This window comes from Benincasa hispida, chromosome 9 (assembly GCF_027475165.1).
Source record: "Benincasa hispida cultivar pf3 chromosome 9, pf3_genome.v1.1, whole genome shotgun sequence".
NCBI lineage: Eukaryota > Viridiplantae > Streptophyta > Magnoliopsida > Cucurbitales > Cucurbitaceae > Benincasa > Benincasa hispida.
The window spans coordinates 13,409,364-13,424,639 of NC_143486.1; the positions used below are offsets into that span (position 1 = coordinate 13,409,364).

Sequence of the window (15,276 nt, forward strand, 5' to 3'; positions counted from 1 at the left end):
TGGGTCTATTGGACCGCCCGCGACTAAACTAGGGCAAGTGAGAGATATTTTTGTAGTGGGCCTTAGTGCCCTAGTTTATTGTTTTGTACTAGATGCATGTACATCTCACTTGCTTTAGGACAAGTGGGAGATTGTTGGGGATAATGCCCTAAACTCTTGTATCCTGTAGTTTATAAACTCAGTTTTGAACAAATGCTTGTGATGTATAATATATGATATTTTCTTCACTTATTGTCTATGAGCATTGGATGTTTTATTTGTTTTACCACAAACCAATAAACTAAAATCTCTGGTTGTCGTTAGTAACTTAAGCATGTATGTAGAGACATACAAGTGGATTATGTCTTAAGTGATAACCAAAATGGTCTGTAGTATATGGATATATGAGGGAACCCTTATCTTGGTAACATTACGGATGCGGCTCAGTTTGTAGAATAGTTACAAATGTTGTGACATTCTATAGATGGTCTGATCCTAATCATTCATTTAAGGGCATGCGAGCGGGGACGTCCTGTACAAAGGTGTTTGTATAAGACCAGACCACGAAGTGTTATACTCTCGCTATATAACGTCGTTCATGACAGAGACTTCACTTTACTAGGATGACAATAGGTAACATGACCTTAAACCTGAGTGAGTTTGGAACTCCTACCTTTGAGGGCGGTCCTTTGATTTGCATGGGTGCGAGTGGCTAGACCACCGACTCAAATCTACCACTTTAAGGATTCGTCTGTTTTGGGAGCTGGGAACTCAGCTACACAAGATGGAATTCACTCCTTCCCCAAAGCAAGGGTAAGTAGATAGATTGCTCCCTTAAGGGCTGATTCTGGGGCATGAATGATGTGGCACCACACACCTTCTCATGGCCCGAGAGGTGTCCACACATAGTAGGACTATGTTGAATTATTCATTAGAGGGATCAATGGTACTTAAGAAGTTAGATGTAACTACAGGGGCAAAATGGTAAATTGGCCAACTTGTACTTACGAGCATCTGTGAAGGGTTATCGTACTGTTGATTGGTTATATCCGATGGACATAGAAATATATCTGTGGTAAGAAGAGTTCAACTATTGGTCTTTAGTGGAATATTTGGCAGTTAACGGATGGTGGATCTCGTCGCTAAAGAGTTTAGCCAGCTATTCACATACCGTTGAAGCTTCGAGCAATAGGTCCATAAGGTCCTCTTGGTAGCTCAATGGATTCATGATGAGAATCAATTTTGTGGTCCGTTTGAAGTGTTCAAATTGACAAGAGGGAGTTCAATTATATATGATATGATTGAGCTGGTTAATTATATATGATATGATTGATTTTATGTATGAGATACATTAATTGAAGAAAAATGATATAAATATGATTTATATTTAGTGGAGGAGAAAAGACTATGGTTTATATGTGGTATTAAACTATAAGTTAATGAATATAATATGATTATATTTATTATTTTTAATTGGAAAATTATAGAATAATTGTGCCAGCGTTTTCTCCGTAACCGTGTGATAGTGGAAGGTTTCATTTAGTTTTTCTAACTGAAGAATAAAATGAAAATCGATTTCATTTTGCAAAGGATCAAAGAATTCACTCTCGAGTTGTTTACTGCTTATCGCATAGCAAACTGAGAGCCTACATGATAGCTCAAAGTTTATACACGATCGTATACACATGCGCCTCTTTCTAAACAATCGCAAAACCAATCATCTAGCTCTTTCCTAAACGATCGCGTGCCCGAGCGTTTACTAAACGATCGTCTATACGGTCACAGCCTATTTATTAAACGATTGTGTATCACTTCCTAAACGATCAAGCATTGTCTATACGATAGACCCGATATTCTCCCACTTGCTTGGTCGTGGTATACGATCTTCTATTCCTCCTTCTCTGTACCAAATACAACAGAGCCCATAAGATGACATGACATGCAGAAATGCATGTCATCTTAGGCCTTTTATTTAGAATTATGAAGGCTTTCAAGCAGAATATGCGGCAATTATGTTAAGAATTCATGAGAAAAGAAGCTTGTGGCATTCAGCATTGAGAATCTCGGCTAACCCATTATTATGCGTTATTATGCGTTCAATTGTCTATTTTTGTAGCTAACGCAGGAAGTGGACGCAAACGAGGAAGTAAATCTACCGCATAGACGACCGCATGTGGAGAAACACTCCAACGCAAAGGCGAACAATCAATGCATGGGTGTTGTGATGATCAGCCGCAAACGTCCATTGCATAGGAGTTGCGATCATCAAGCGATTGCGGTCATCGTGTAGAGTTGCGGTATTAAGCAAATGCGATCACTGCTTGATTGCGACTACACGATAACACATAATAGAGGGATCAACGTAAGGTTAGTGGAATGAACGCATCAACGCATATCTCAAAAAAATCAAAAGATGATGTTGACATTTCACCTACCACGGCGTTAGCAGCAGAGATTCAGAAAAGAACTAACACGCTGCGAATGTCAAAATCAGAGCAGTCCATTAATGTTATCGGCGATTCAAGCTCTATAAATAGAAGTCGATGAGCAGAAATTCAAATCATCCAAGGTCTTCGCCTGAGGTTCGCCTTAGGGTGGATCCTTGAGATCCAGACAAATGCGTGAGAAGAAAGCTTGAGAGTTTTTCATCTCCCTCATCCATTCCGAGTGGCGACCGGAGCTAGATCTCGAGAAAGTCAGCTCACTGCCCTTCCATGCCACTACCGGTAGCCTTGACACACATCTGCTGGAAGTAAGACATTGCTTCCAGCTGGTCATTTCATTTTCTCTTCTTTTCTTATATTGTATTGTATTACATTTTGGGATTAAGAAATTAATACATTATGTGTTCAATGCACTTCTGTGTTTCCTTCGATTCCATCTCCATCTTCTTTACTTAGCATCCTTGACTTTCATTGCATCACTTAGTGATATTGCTAGAGTGTCGCATACTTAGTCATGTGGATTATAGATATGAAGCATGTAGCAGACCACCGAGAGGTGTGCGTTGCGTGAGTGTGTGAGAAAACCTTATTTGCTTAGTGTGAAGTTGTAGCAACGCCTATCTATAGGCGGACGCAATGCTTGTCTATAAGCAAAGTCAACAACAACTAATTGCCCGGGAGGGTAAGTGGTTGGTTGCATTAAGCAATGTAAGCAAGTATTCACTAGAGATAGGAATAATCTTACGTCAGCCAAGTTTATGTGGTTACCTTGTCTTATGAGCGCATCATTCATCATTTAGGCATACTTGAGAGAGTAGTCTAAAATCCAAATCTAAGACTCAAGAGAGCGGATTGAAACGCATAAGCAAGAATGGGGAACTTAGAGATAAGCTCCGTTTGCTATAACACAGCATATGCACCCTACGGATAGGATATTGCATGCGTCCAGAAAGTAGGATACGGTGGTATGCAGCCATCACGCTCATGCGGCGAGAGCATGTGAGCGGGTTATAGAGGTTTAGGTAGGCATAGGCTTCTCAGCACTATCACATATACATCACATGCATCCTAGAATTTGGCTCAAATGTGTGTAGCATGATCGCATAGCTTGCGTTGGCTAAGGTTGCCCTTGCGGTCAAGCTCAGTGTTGTAGTGAAGACATCCCCACATTTTATCTATTTTTCCATCCACTTACTTCGCGTCAACAGTTTTCGTGTCTCTACCTCTCATGCATATTCTCATTGCGTTGTCTGTTAGTTAGGAGTAGGAGTAGTGTTAGCTTAACAACCCCTCCATCATTCTTTATTCAACTGCCGCATGCACATTACTGCATACATCTAGCTACAAGTCCCTGAGTTCGACCTTGGATCACCCGGGAAACTTGCGTTCGCGTTATACTTGGCGTGAGCACAAGAAAACTTGTGTCAGGAACGCATGGTCATCGCATACATTCGAAATGCATAGTTCTGTCTAACGCATGACCACCGAAGCATGATAATCAATGCATAACTTAAGACATGTATCACATATTGCGTTCTCGAAATTTTAGTTATCGAGTAATTGACATCTAATTTCCCGTCATCACCACACCTTCTGGATTCTTAAACCGAGAATACCGAGGGTTCTTAATGGTGATCTCATCCCCATTCTTGTGTTCATGTGGAGTCCGTTTGTGGGTAGAAGACGGTGATTTGGTGACTGACTGGAGTGGACTTTTCCAGCGAGAGCGAGAGGAGCATTCGTTTGGAGAGAACTAGTTTTCTGTAAAGAAACGTTCTTCAACTTGTACGTATTTCTTGTTCTCTTGTTGTCTAAGTTTCAAAGCATGTCGGTAATTTGTTGAATATTGCATATCTATTATGTTTGATTGTGAGTGCATTAATTCTGTCACAATGAGTTTAGAACGATCCGCTTCCGCTCAGTGATACTCTTGTATAAGAGTTCCTTCAGTATGTAGATGATATCCTACTCATTGGAAATGATGTAGGTTTACTGACTACAATTAAGAACTGGCTAGCGACCCAATTCCAAATGAATGATTTGGGAGAGGCTTAGTTTGTTATGGGTATTCAGATCTTTCGAGATCGAAAGAAAAAAAAATGCTAGTACTGTCTCAGACGTCGTATATTGACAAGATGATTGTCACGTATTCGGTGCAGAACTCCAAGAGGGCTTATTTCCTTTCAGGCACAGAGTTACATTGTTTAAGGAATAGTGTCCTAAGATACCTCAAGAAGTTGAGGATATGAGACGGATCCCCTATGCATCTGTTGTAGACAGCTTGATGTATGCAATGTTATGTACTAGACCTGACATCTGCTATGCAATGGGGATAATTAGTAGATATCAATCTAATTCAAGATTAGATCACTGGACAGTTGTTAAGAACATCCTCAAGTATTTATGGAGAACGAGGGACCACATGCTTGTGTATGGTTCTGATTTGATCCTTACGAGATGCACGAACTCTGATTTTCAGACTAATAAGGATTATAGGAAATCCATATCAGGATCAGTGTTCACTTAGTGAAGGTGCAGTAGTTTGGGAAGCACCAAGCAGGGGTGCATTGTAGACTCCACCATAGAGATTGAGTATGTAGCGGCTTGTGAAGCTGCTAAGGAAGCCGTTTGGCTCAGGAAATTCTTAACTGATGTGGAAGTTGTTCTAGACATGTCAAAGCCCATCACACTTTATTGTGATAATAGTGGTGCTGTGACTAATTCCCGAGAGCCTATGAGTCATAAGAGTGACAAGCATATAGAGCGGAAGTATCATCTCATCCGAGAGATTGTGCATCAAGGGGACGTGATTGTCACGAAGATAACTTTGGAGCACAACGTTGTTGATCCATTTACAAAGGCCCTCACAGCTACAATGTTTGAGGGTCACCTACAAAATATGGGTCTATGGGACAGATCACGTTTGGACGAGGGCAAGTGGGAGATATTGTACTGGGCGTATTATGCCCTAGTTTATTATTTATGTACTTTGTATTTTGGTTATATTGTACACCCCACCAGCTTTAGGTCAAGTTGGAGATTGTTGGGGTTGATGTCCTAAATCTCGTAGGGTCCTATAGTTTGTAAACATTGTATGAATAAACTTTTTATGTGATTAATAAAATATATGATATTTTATTCATTGTCTATAAAATATGTGATATTTTAGTTGCATTAACCACAAACCAATAAACTAACATCCAAGGTTATCTTTATAACTTAAACATATATGTGGAGACATAAAGGTAGATCATGTTTAAGTGATAACCTAAATGATCTGAAGGTTGGGTACCTTATCCTGGTGACATTAGGAGTATGACCTGCTTTATTGGTGTTACAATTGTTGTAAAGTGCTACAAATGATCTGATCCTGATCATTCATGTATTAGACATGCGAGTGAGGATATTCTATACAAAGGAGTTTGTATAAGACCGGACGACGAAATGTTTAGTCTCATTATACACCACCGTTCATAATAGAGACTTACATTTCACTAGGATAACCATAAGTAGCATGACCTGAATCCTGAGTGAGTTGTGAACTCCTGCCTATGAGGGCGGTCCTTTGATTTGTACAGGTGAGAGTTGTCAGATCGTCGACTCAATAAGCCTACCATTTTGGGGATTCGTCTTATTGGGGAGTTGGGAATACAGCTACACAAGATGGAATTCACTCAATTCCCGAAGCAGGGGTAAGTAGATAAATTGCTCCCTTAAGGGTTGATTCTGGGTTTTGAACAATGTGACGCAACACCCTCTCCTGGCTTGAGAGAGGTTTAGTCATAGTAGGACTATGATCTATAGTTCATTAAAAGGATTACTGGTACTTAAAGAGTTAGATGTTACTACAGGGGCAAAACGGTAATTTGACTCAGGTGTACTTACGAGCAATTTGTCAAGGGTCATTGTACTGTTGATTGGTTATATCCAATGGACACATAAAAATATCTATAGTACGAAGAGTGCAGTTGTCGGTCTTTAATGGAGTGCCTGATAGTTAACGGATGGTGAATAATGTAATTAAAGAGTTTAATTAATCATTCATGTACCATTGAAGCTTCAAACTACAAGTCCATGAGATCCCTTTGGTAGCTCAAAAGGATTTAGTTGGGAATCAGTCTTTGGATTAATTTGAATTGTTCAAATTAATAGAGGAATTTAATTATATATGATATAATTAAATCGTTGTAATTATATATGATATAATTGTCATAATGTATTTGATACATTACAGCTTAATAAGAGGAAATAAATATTTGAATGAGATTGAAATATATTTTCTATGAATGTAATTCATAGTTGTTAAATTTAATATAAATATGATTTATATTAAATGTCATAAAATAGAGAAAATAAACTATATTTTATATTGTATTGATACAATATTAAAACTATAGGTTATATGTTATATTTGATATAACATATAATTTAATATAAATATAATATGATAAGTTAGTTAACATATTTATTTATATTATATTATTATTTTTTGAATAATATGGAAGGGAGTTACAAATCTCTTCCCCATCTTTTCTCTCCACCCACATTAATGGGTGGTGGTTATCTTTTATGGCAAAAGAAATAAAAAGAAATTTTGTTTTTCTTTTCCTTTACGTTTGCAAGAGTGTTGAACGATTGAGAGAAATTATAGAAAAGTTATGTGAGCCTGTCTTGAGAATTCTCAATCTTCTTCCTCCTTCACCTAAACTTTCCCTCTAAACCAAAATAGTCAGAGTCCACCACTTCTGGGTTCTCACCCTGAGAATACCAAGGTAGCATTGTGGTTGTGTCCAATTTTGGTTAAAAATCTATCTTGAAGAAGGTCTTCATATTGTTCGTGACTGTTCGAGGGAAACACGAAGAAAGGTTCTTTAAAGGTGAGGTTTTTTGAAACCCATTTTCATTTAAAAAGCATGTTGTAGTTTAATTTAAATACATATCTATTTGTATGTTTACTTTAAACTTTGTATTCGAGCTTCCGCTCAAGGTTCTCCTCATACGAGTTCCTTCAAATTGTTCATTAGAGAGATCAATGGTACTTAAGGAGTTAGATGCAACTACATGGGTAAAACGATAATTTTGACCCAACTGTACTTATGAGCAATTTGTGAAGAAATGCATTATTGATTGGTTATATCCAATGGACACAGAAAATATATCTATAGTGCTAAGAATGCAGCGGTTGGTCTTTAGTGGAGTGATCGACAGTTAATGAAGGTTGATTAATTTAATTAAAGAGTTTAGTTAATTAATCAAGTATCATTGGAGCTTCAATCTATAGATCCATAAGGTCCCATTGTTATCTCAATAATAATTAATGAGAATCAAACTAATTTTGGATTAATTTAAATTGTTCAAATTAATTATAGGCAATTAATTGTATAAGATACAATTAATATAATGCATACGATAAATTATAATATAAAGTTTTAATGAGAGAAATAAATATTTGAATACGATTCAAATATTAATTATATGAATATGATTCATATAAAAACTATAGGTTAAAATTAATATGAATATGATTCATATTAATACTATAGGTTATATGAGAGAATAATTGATTATTGGTTTTATTATATGTTATATGTGATATAACATGTGGTTTGATATGATATATATTAAATTAATTAATATATATCATTATTATTTATATTTCAATTTTGAATTTTGAAAATAAAAGAAAGGGAAGGAGTTATGTTGATAACTTCCTCAACTCCTTTTTCTCTCATACACGTGAAACACAGAGTGAGGGGTTTTTTTAAGGCTCAGTTTTTCATCATTACTATCTTCTTAATCCATTTTCATCCCCGTCTCTCTGTGTAAATATCTCAACCAAGAAAACTCTCCCTTCACAAAAATCAATACAGAAAAGCCCACATCACTTTGAGAATAATGAGGAAGACGTTGTGGTGCGTCCCCATTGTTGCTGCTGTGTTCTTTGAGTTGTCGAGTTGGAGAGAGGCAGTAGAGATCTTGCTCGTGTTCATGCTGTAGAGCGGAAGCGAGAAGATGATACTACAAGGATATGTGATATCCCTTCCCTTTCCTCTTTGTATTTTCATAATAGAAGCATGTTTAAGATTAAATTGGTTTATCTTGTTAGTTTCAATCCTCTGCATTGTAATGTTCTGTAAAACGAAATTAGAGACATAACATATTCAATTGCTTCCTCTTTAGGGAATTCAAATCCCTTCATAATTAATATTATATTCATTTATATATTATATATTAATAATGTTTCAATCTTTTGGTTCACTCATACTTTAACACATATGCATGTCGATTATTTGGGAGTCATATAACCATCACATCCAACTATTGCTGCCATATTGTCTCGATGGTAATGGGATTTGGAAATCTAGATGTCGACTCATATATTTTTATGTTGTGGAGTGGCATTACCTAGATCGTCTGATGCGTCAATTTAGGATGTTGTAACAAATTCTACAACCTTGCAATACAGACACTCAACTCCATTCACACGATGTACTAGGTAGGCATGAGCGAGACTGGGTTACATATTTGGCTCCACAAATTCCAATTTGGTTGTTAATGGACCTCTTGTTGACCACGATGTAGATATTGCGCATGGATATATTGAATGATATTCCACTGTGAGTAGATGATATATAATAAAAGCAGGAGCAACCTATCGCTTGTTGGTATGAGTTTATTATTTACTAGAAATATTTAATTTTATTGCTTAGTTGCATTCCAATATAATTTTTTAAGTCATTAACTTGTTTTTCAATTCATTTTCAATCTAATTTACCAAATATGACATTATCTGTTGCAAGAGCTTTGCGTAGATATACCTCTATATATCAAGTACGATATTTTGATAGTGATGTTCCAATTGAAGAACAAGGTGGTCCAGTAAGACATCAGGATGTTTCTATCCGGCCTAATATTCAGAATGAATATCCACCAATCCTACTTGATCATTCTATACATAGTTTCATGATGTCATCCTCCTCAACGTTTGAATTTTTCCAACAACTCTTAGTACACTAAGTATGAAAGAAGCGCAAACATCACATATTCATTGAGATGTCCATGATCAATATGTGACATACCGACATCATGGCGAGGGTATACATTTTACAGAGGAGGGTCAATCATCAAGTGTAAGAAGTCGTGGTGATCATGGATTCTATGTGGCTCAACAAGATTGATTTAGGCGTAATAGAGGATCTTCTTCTAGTCATGAATAAGAACATTGTACTTGTAATCAAAGAACCTTGAAAATTATTAATGCAATGGCTGAACATTAATATCCATGTTTTTAGATAAGTTCCTAACTATTTCAAAAAAAGAAAAGGTTGGTGAAGGTATCATTGAAATATATACTTTTTTGGTTGGTTTAAAGGTATTAGTGGAGCTTTTAAAAGTTTTAAGATTATTTTTTGAACAAAATACAAATTTCATAAATATTAGCTATAACCGTTTTAAAAAAAAAATGTATATATATTGAAAAGATATTTTGGAACAAAATACAAACTTTATAAATATTAAACATTATTTTCATTATATATAAAATACAATAACAATGGTTTGTAATTAAACGAATTGAACATTATTAAAATTAATATCAAATATATCAAATTAATCAAAGAACATAAATTTTTAATCAAAGTAAGATCATTGTGTATATCAAATTAAAATGAAGTTAACATTATTTTCACTATAAAAAAACAAGGCTACTGAGATGGTTAATTTTATGTTAAAAGAATTAAAATTTTTATTGTTCAAGTTAAAATAACTAAAAATTTCGATTGTTAATTTTAGGGTTAAAAGAATTATTTTTTTTAAGAAAAAAAAAAGTCAATGTCCTTATCAATTTTTTTTCTTTTTATATTGAATGTGTCTGCTCAACAGACGTATTCATATCTTTTTTTCTTTTTTTAAAAAAAAATAAATAAATTGAGTCTTCGAAAGAGACGCATTCAGTTTTTACCCCTAAAAAAATGGTAGAATGCATCTCAAGAGACTTGTTTTGATAAAGACAAAATTTTCACCCATTTTTCTTAAATAGTTTGAAATGAACTTTTTTTACTGATTAATTTTAAAAAAAACCACCTTATTTCTCCGATTAACCCCATAACAGGTTATAGTTTAATATGAAACTTTGCGGTCTTTAATTTATATAGAAGCCAAACATTACATTTTATGGAAGAGGTGGAAATATATATAATTTTATCAACCTATTAAAATTACACAACTACATGAAATAACGTTAAACGTTGTTTCGTTGTAAAAATAATATTGATCTTTGTGGAGGAAGATTTCATATTTACCATCAAACATTAAGTGTAATTCGTTCATTCATACAAACACAAAATTTAGAAAGAGCACGAGGGAGAGCCTTATAAATTGGCTTAAAAATTGACATATCCAAGAACTTTACAACTAAATCAGTATTTTAATTTGCACCTTTGTATGACAGTCCCATCTCAACTCCCTCTTCACATAACCGGTGATCATATACACAACACAATAACGACAAACACTGCATTATTTAATCACACACAACACAACAAAAAAGAACGATATACGTGATTAATGGAGGTGAACGAGGAGGCCATGTTGCGGTTGGTGCTCGGGTTCAGGAGAGGGTTCGTTATCGTCATCAAAGTAGTCAAGGCCGAGAGCACCGTGACCACGACCGAAGGCCTTGATATGGTCTTTAAGGGAGCGTTTGTGTTTGAAATCAGAGCCACAAAAGCAATACCAAATCTTGCCGCAATTCTTCTCGTGAGTTCGCCAATCGCCTTTGACGGCGAAGGCTTTGGTGCATTTTCTACAAGTGAAAGGCTTGATGCCGTGCTTGCGCTTGTAATGGGTTTGGAGGGTGCGGAAATCTTTGAGTGGGCGTGAGCGAGGGTTGTCGATGTTGTGTTTGCAGCCGGCGGCGCAGCAATAGCATGGCAGCCTTAGCATTGCGGTTGGTTGTGTTCCTTTCAGTGACTCTGGTCCTTTCCTGTATTGTGAACCATGCCCCCACATATGCATCTACATTGTACAATTTTATGATATCCATATTAGTTCAAAAGTTTAAGTTGATAAAGATTTATAACTACAATACTTAAAAAGAAAAAAAATCCATCAAAAGAAAAAGAAAAAATAAAAATTACTTTTAAAGTCAATGAATTTGGAAGAATATGTGCATTTTGCCCTTTCGTTTTCAAAATATACATTTTTAGTCTCTAGGTTTTTTAAAAGTAAGTGTGTTTAATCGCTAAGTTTAGCCCATAAATTTTTAAAAGCATGTTTAAGAGGTCTCTAAGATAGTTTTTTTTTGTTATTTTAAGTAATTATACGACATTTTTGAATTAAAAAAATAATTTTTGAGAATTATCTCTTCTATCTAATTTTTTTTCTAATTTTTAATGCAATCTAATTGTTTAGAAAATTTCTTAAAAAATACTTTGATCTTTTAAACCACTCAGTGACTAAAAAGGTATATTTTTAAAACTCAGAGACTAAATGTAACTATTCTTAAAAACTTGAGAACTAAAAAAAACACATTTTGAAAACCGAAGGATTAAACACACTTATCCTTTAAAACTTGGAGACTGAAAAGGTAATTTTTCACAAAAAAATAAATACTACTTCAGTAATTCATACTACTTTGTCGTACTTGTGGGTTCCATTTTCATTTTGGTCTCATTGTACTTTAACTATTTTTTATCCATTCAATTTCATTTTTTATTCATGTCACTTCTTCATTAATTAGATATCTTACCCTATAATGATATAAAGTCAAAGTCGAAAGTATGTGAATCGAGACGAACCAAAATAGAAGATTTAGTAATAGTGTATACTTTATTGTCATGAATAATTACTTGAATGACACATAATTAACTGTAAGTTTTAGGTTATTGTTATGAACAATAATTAATCTAATATGTATGTTTATGAGTGAATAATTATTATATATTTGTTTCTTATTGGTGAAATGGAAGACGAAAACGTGTTATTGTTATTCTTGATTTTTGTTTTATAAAGAAGACACCTTCAAGTGTTGTTATTTAAAAGTAGAAAATTGAAGAAAATGTTTAGTTAGACCTTTTCTTTAATATTATTTTGATATAATATATGAAAAATATGAGAAGATAATAAAAATAATAATATAAAAAGCAATCATCGATGTTATATTATGAAAATCTGGAAATAATGTTCTTTTTTATATTAAAATAAAAAACATTTATAGTAAAGAAAACGTGAAGAAAGAAATATATATATTAATACTTAAACATGTTCTGAAAGAACTACAAATATATATATATATTCAAGAACGATCTTAGTTTCTGCTGTCAAAAAATTAATCTTATTTACATTTTTTAAAAAATAATCTTATTTTACTAACAGCCCCTTTGGAAGTCTCACCTAGATTTCCAAACCCAGAGAAAACAACTTTTTTATTCTTTTCTTTTATTTACTAAGATTTGAAGAACTCTTTATATAATTAACTACCAAAAAAAAATGTTATTAAACAAACACAATTTCGCCAAAGCATAAATTTCAAATTAACCAAAACAAATCCATTTTACCTCTAAGAAACCAATTCCCATAAGCTCATTTATTCAATACATTTCTAATCTATACAACTCAATTCAAATATCTTAAATTCCCAAAGAAGAATTAAAAAATCCTTCATCAGTTCTTCCCCATTTAGAGAAGTTCTTAAACTTTTTTAAACACCCAAAAAAACCCTTTTCCCATAATTACTTCTCTTCACCATTCTGTCCAAAAAAAAATAAAAATAAATGTCAAACAGTTCTTTTGCAGCAGATCACTTCAAATTCTCAGACTGAAAAAGCAAATTAAACCCACACAAAAAAAGAAAAAAAGAAAAAAAAAACTCACTCACAGTCTCAATGCAATAACTCGATCTTGCAAATTAAGTACATCAGAAAGACACAAAGAACATTTCTAAAACCGTTAAATCAAAACCCCAATACACAAAATTAGAACACAAAATCATCATTAAAATTACGAATCAAACTACTTAAAAAAATGGGTTTAAAAAAATGTAAAAAAATAATTAAGAATTGAAAATTGTTTACCTGCAGATTATTGTATCTATTGAAGGCTTTAGAGCAAAGAGGGCAAGAGAACTGAGTAGGTCCGATGAGGATCTGAGATGGGGTCGGAATCCAGAACTGACCCTTGCAGGAGATCGACAAAGGATGGTCGGAAATCCTGCCGTCGAGGATTTTCCCGGTGCCGGGGTCCGGCGAGAAGGAGTCTAGATCAGAGCTAGGGCAAGAGAGGCTGAAGTCAAGAGCCAGAGCAGCAGATTCGTCATCGTAGCTGGAAGTGGTGGAGGAGGGATGATCGGCGGTATCCGGCGAAAGGGTGTTGAGGAGAGGGAGGGCTTGCGGCGGCGAGGACGGCGGAGGAGGAGGAGGAGGAGGAGGAAGAGGGCGGCGGCATTGGGAAAAGGGGAAATTTGGAGGCAGAGGGATGAAGTTGAAGGAATTGGAGTAATTTGGGTCTGTCATTGTTTTGGATGAAGGGAATTGCAAAATGGAAAAAAGGGCTTCAAGGGTTTTTTTTTTTTGCAATTTTTTTTTTTTTGGGGGTATGCTTTTTGAGTGTTAGGCTTTTGTGTACTTTGGGGAGTACAGTGTAATATATTGATAAGAAGTGAGAGAGAGAAAAGAAGAAGAGAGAGAGATGTGATGTTCTTGATGCAGGTTTAAGTTTGGTGGTTTGTCTAAACCTTGAGTTGTGTCTGTTTTAAAAGACAACAAAATCTACACGTTTTTACGATGGTATGATATTGTCAAATTGAATATTTTTATTTCATTAAAAAAAACGTCTCAAACAATCTGTTTAAAATGTTTGAGTAAAGCTTAGGGTTGATCACGATGGATTTTCGGTCGTTTTTCCAACAATCTATTTAATATTTGAAATGTGTCTATTTAGTCTATGCAATTATATCATTTTTTTAGGTTGTGCAATTTTTTTAGGTCTTTGTTCAATCCATTATTAGTTTTTTTTTTTTTTTTTTTTTTTGAGATTAGATCTATTCTATAGATATTTTGTTTGCTTACACATATGCTTGTTGGTAGTATTATTTATGGACCTTTTTTTACATTGGGGGTTGATTAAATTTGAATTAATGGGTGGAATAAGGATTAAATTAACTAAAAATCAAATAACTAGCCTTAAATATTTATTAACAAACATGATCTCAGACAGGCAAAAATGCTTATTACAAACTTTTTAAAGTGTATTTTAATAAATAAATACAAATTTAAAATCTGTGCTTCTGTTTGATAATCATTTTTTTTTTTTTTGTCTTCTGATTATAAAAAACTTATAAATATTATTACTTCTACATGTAATTTTATTGATTTGTCACCTACCCTTTAAAAAATAAAGTCAAATTTTGAAAACTAAAAAAAATAGTTTTTAACTTTTTTAATTGAACTTATAATTCAATTAAGTTTTCAAGTGAGTTGAAAGAACGTAACAAAAAAATCACAAGGAAACAACATATTTAAAAAATAATAATAATAAAAAATAAAAAAACAGAAAAAAATAAAAATGACAATATAATTATCAAACGGAGCTTAAAAACTAAATTCATGATCTCAATCAAAGTAAAATTATGTGTTAATTTATTTGGTAACACTGTGTGTCAAGATAATTATACAGTTAACAATAAAAGGCTAGTTATATTAAATACAAAATTGAAGGTTATGTGTTAAAAGTTACCAAAACTAAACAAACACAATAGTACTAACAAAATCCCAAAAAAAAAAATCAAACTTGAGTTCCAAACTACTATTAACATTTGAAGCAAAGGAAAGAAAGTAGAAAGCTGAGATAGACTGAG

The 15,276-nt window shown here is 34.0% G+C and overlaps 1 protein-coding gene across 1 annotated transcript; it reads right to left on the minus strand.

The window, feature by feature from the left end:
- Positions 1-10,718: 10,718 nt before the first annotated feature.
- Positions 10,719-14,146, minus strand: LOC120085421 (zinc finger protein WIP2-like). Its single transcript, XM_039041382.2, has 2 exons — positions 13,496-14,146; positions 10,719-11,438 (listed from the first exon to the last, which is right to left on the minus strand). Exons 1-2 carry the CDS (start codon positions 13,931-13,933, stop codon positions 10,986-10,988), a joined length of 891 nt encoding a protein of 296 aa, XP_038897310.1. The 5' UTR covers positions 13,934-14,146; the 3' UTR covers positions 10,719-10,985.
- Between the last annotated feature and the right edge of the window lie 1,130 nt (positions 14,147-15,276).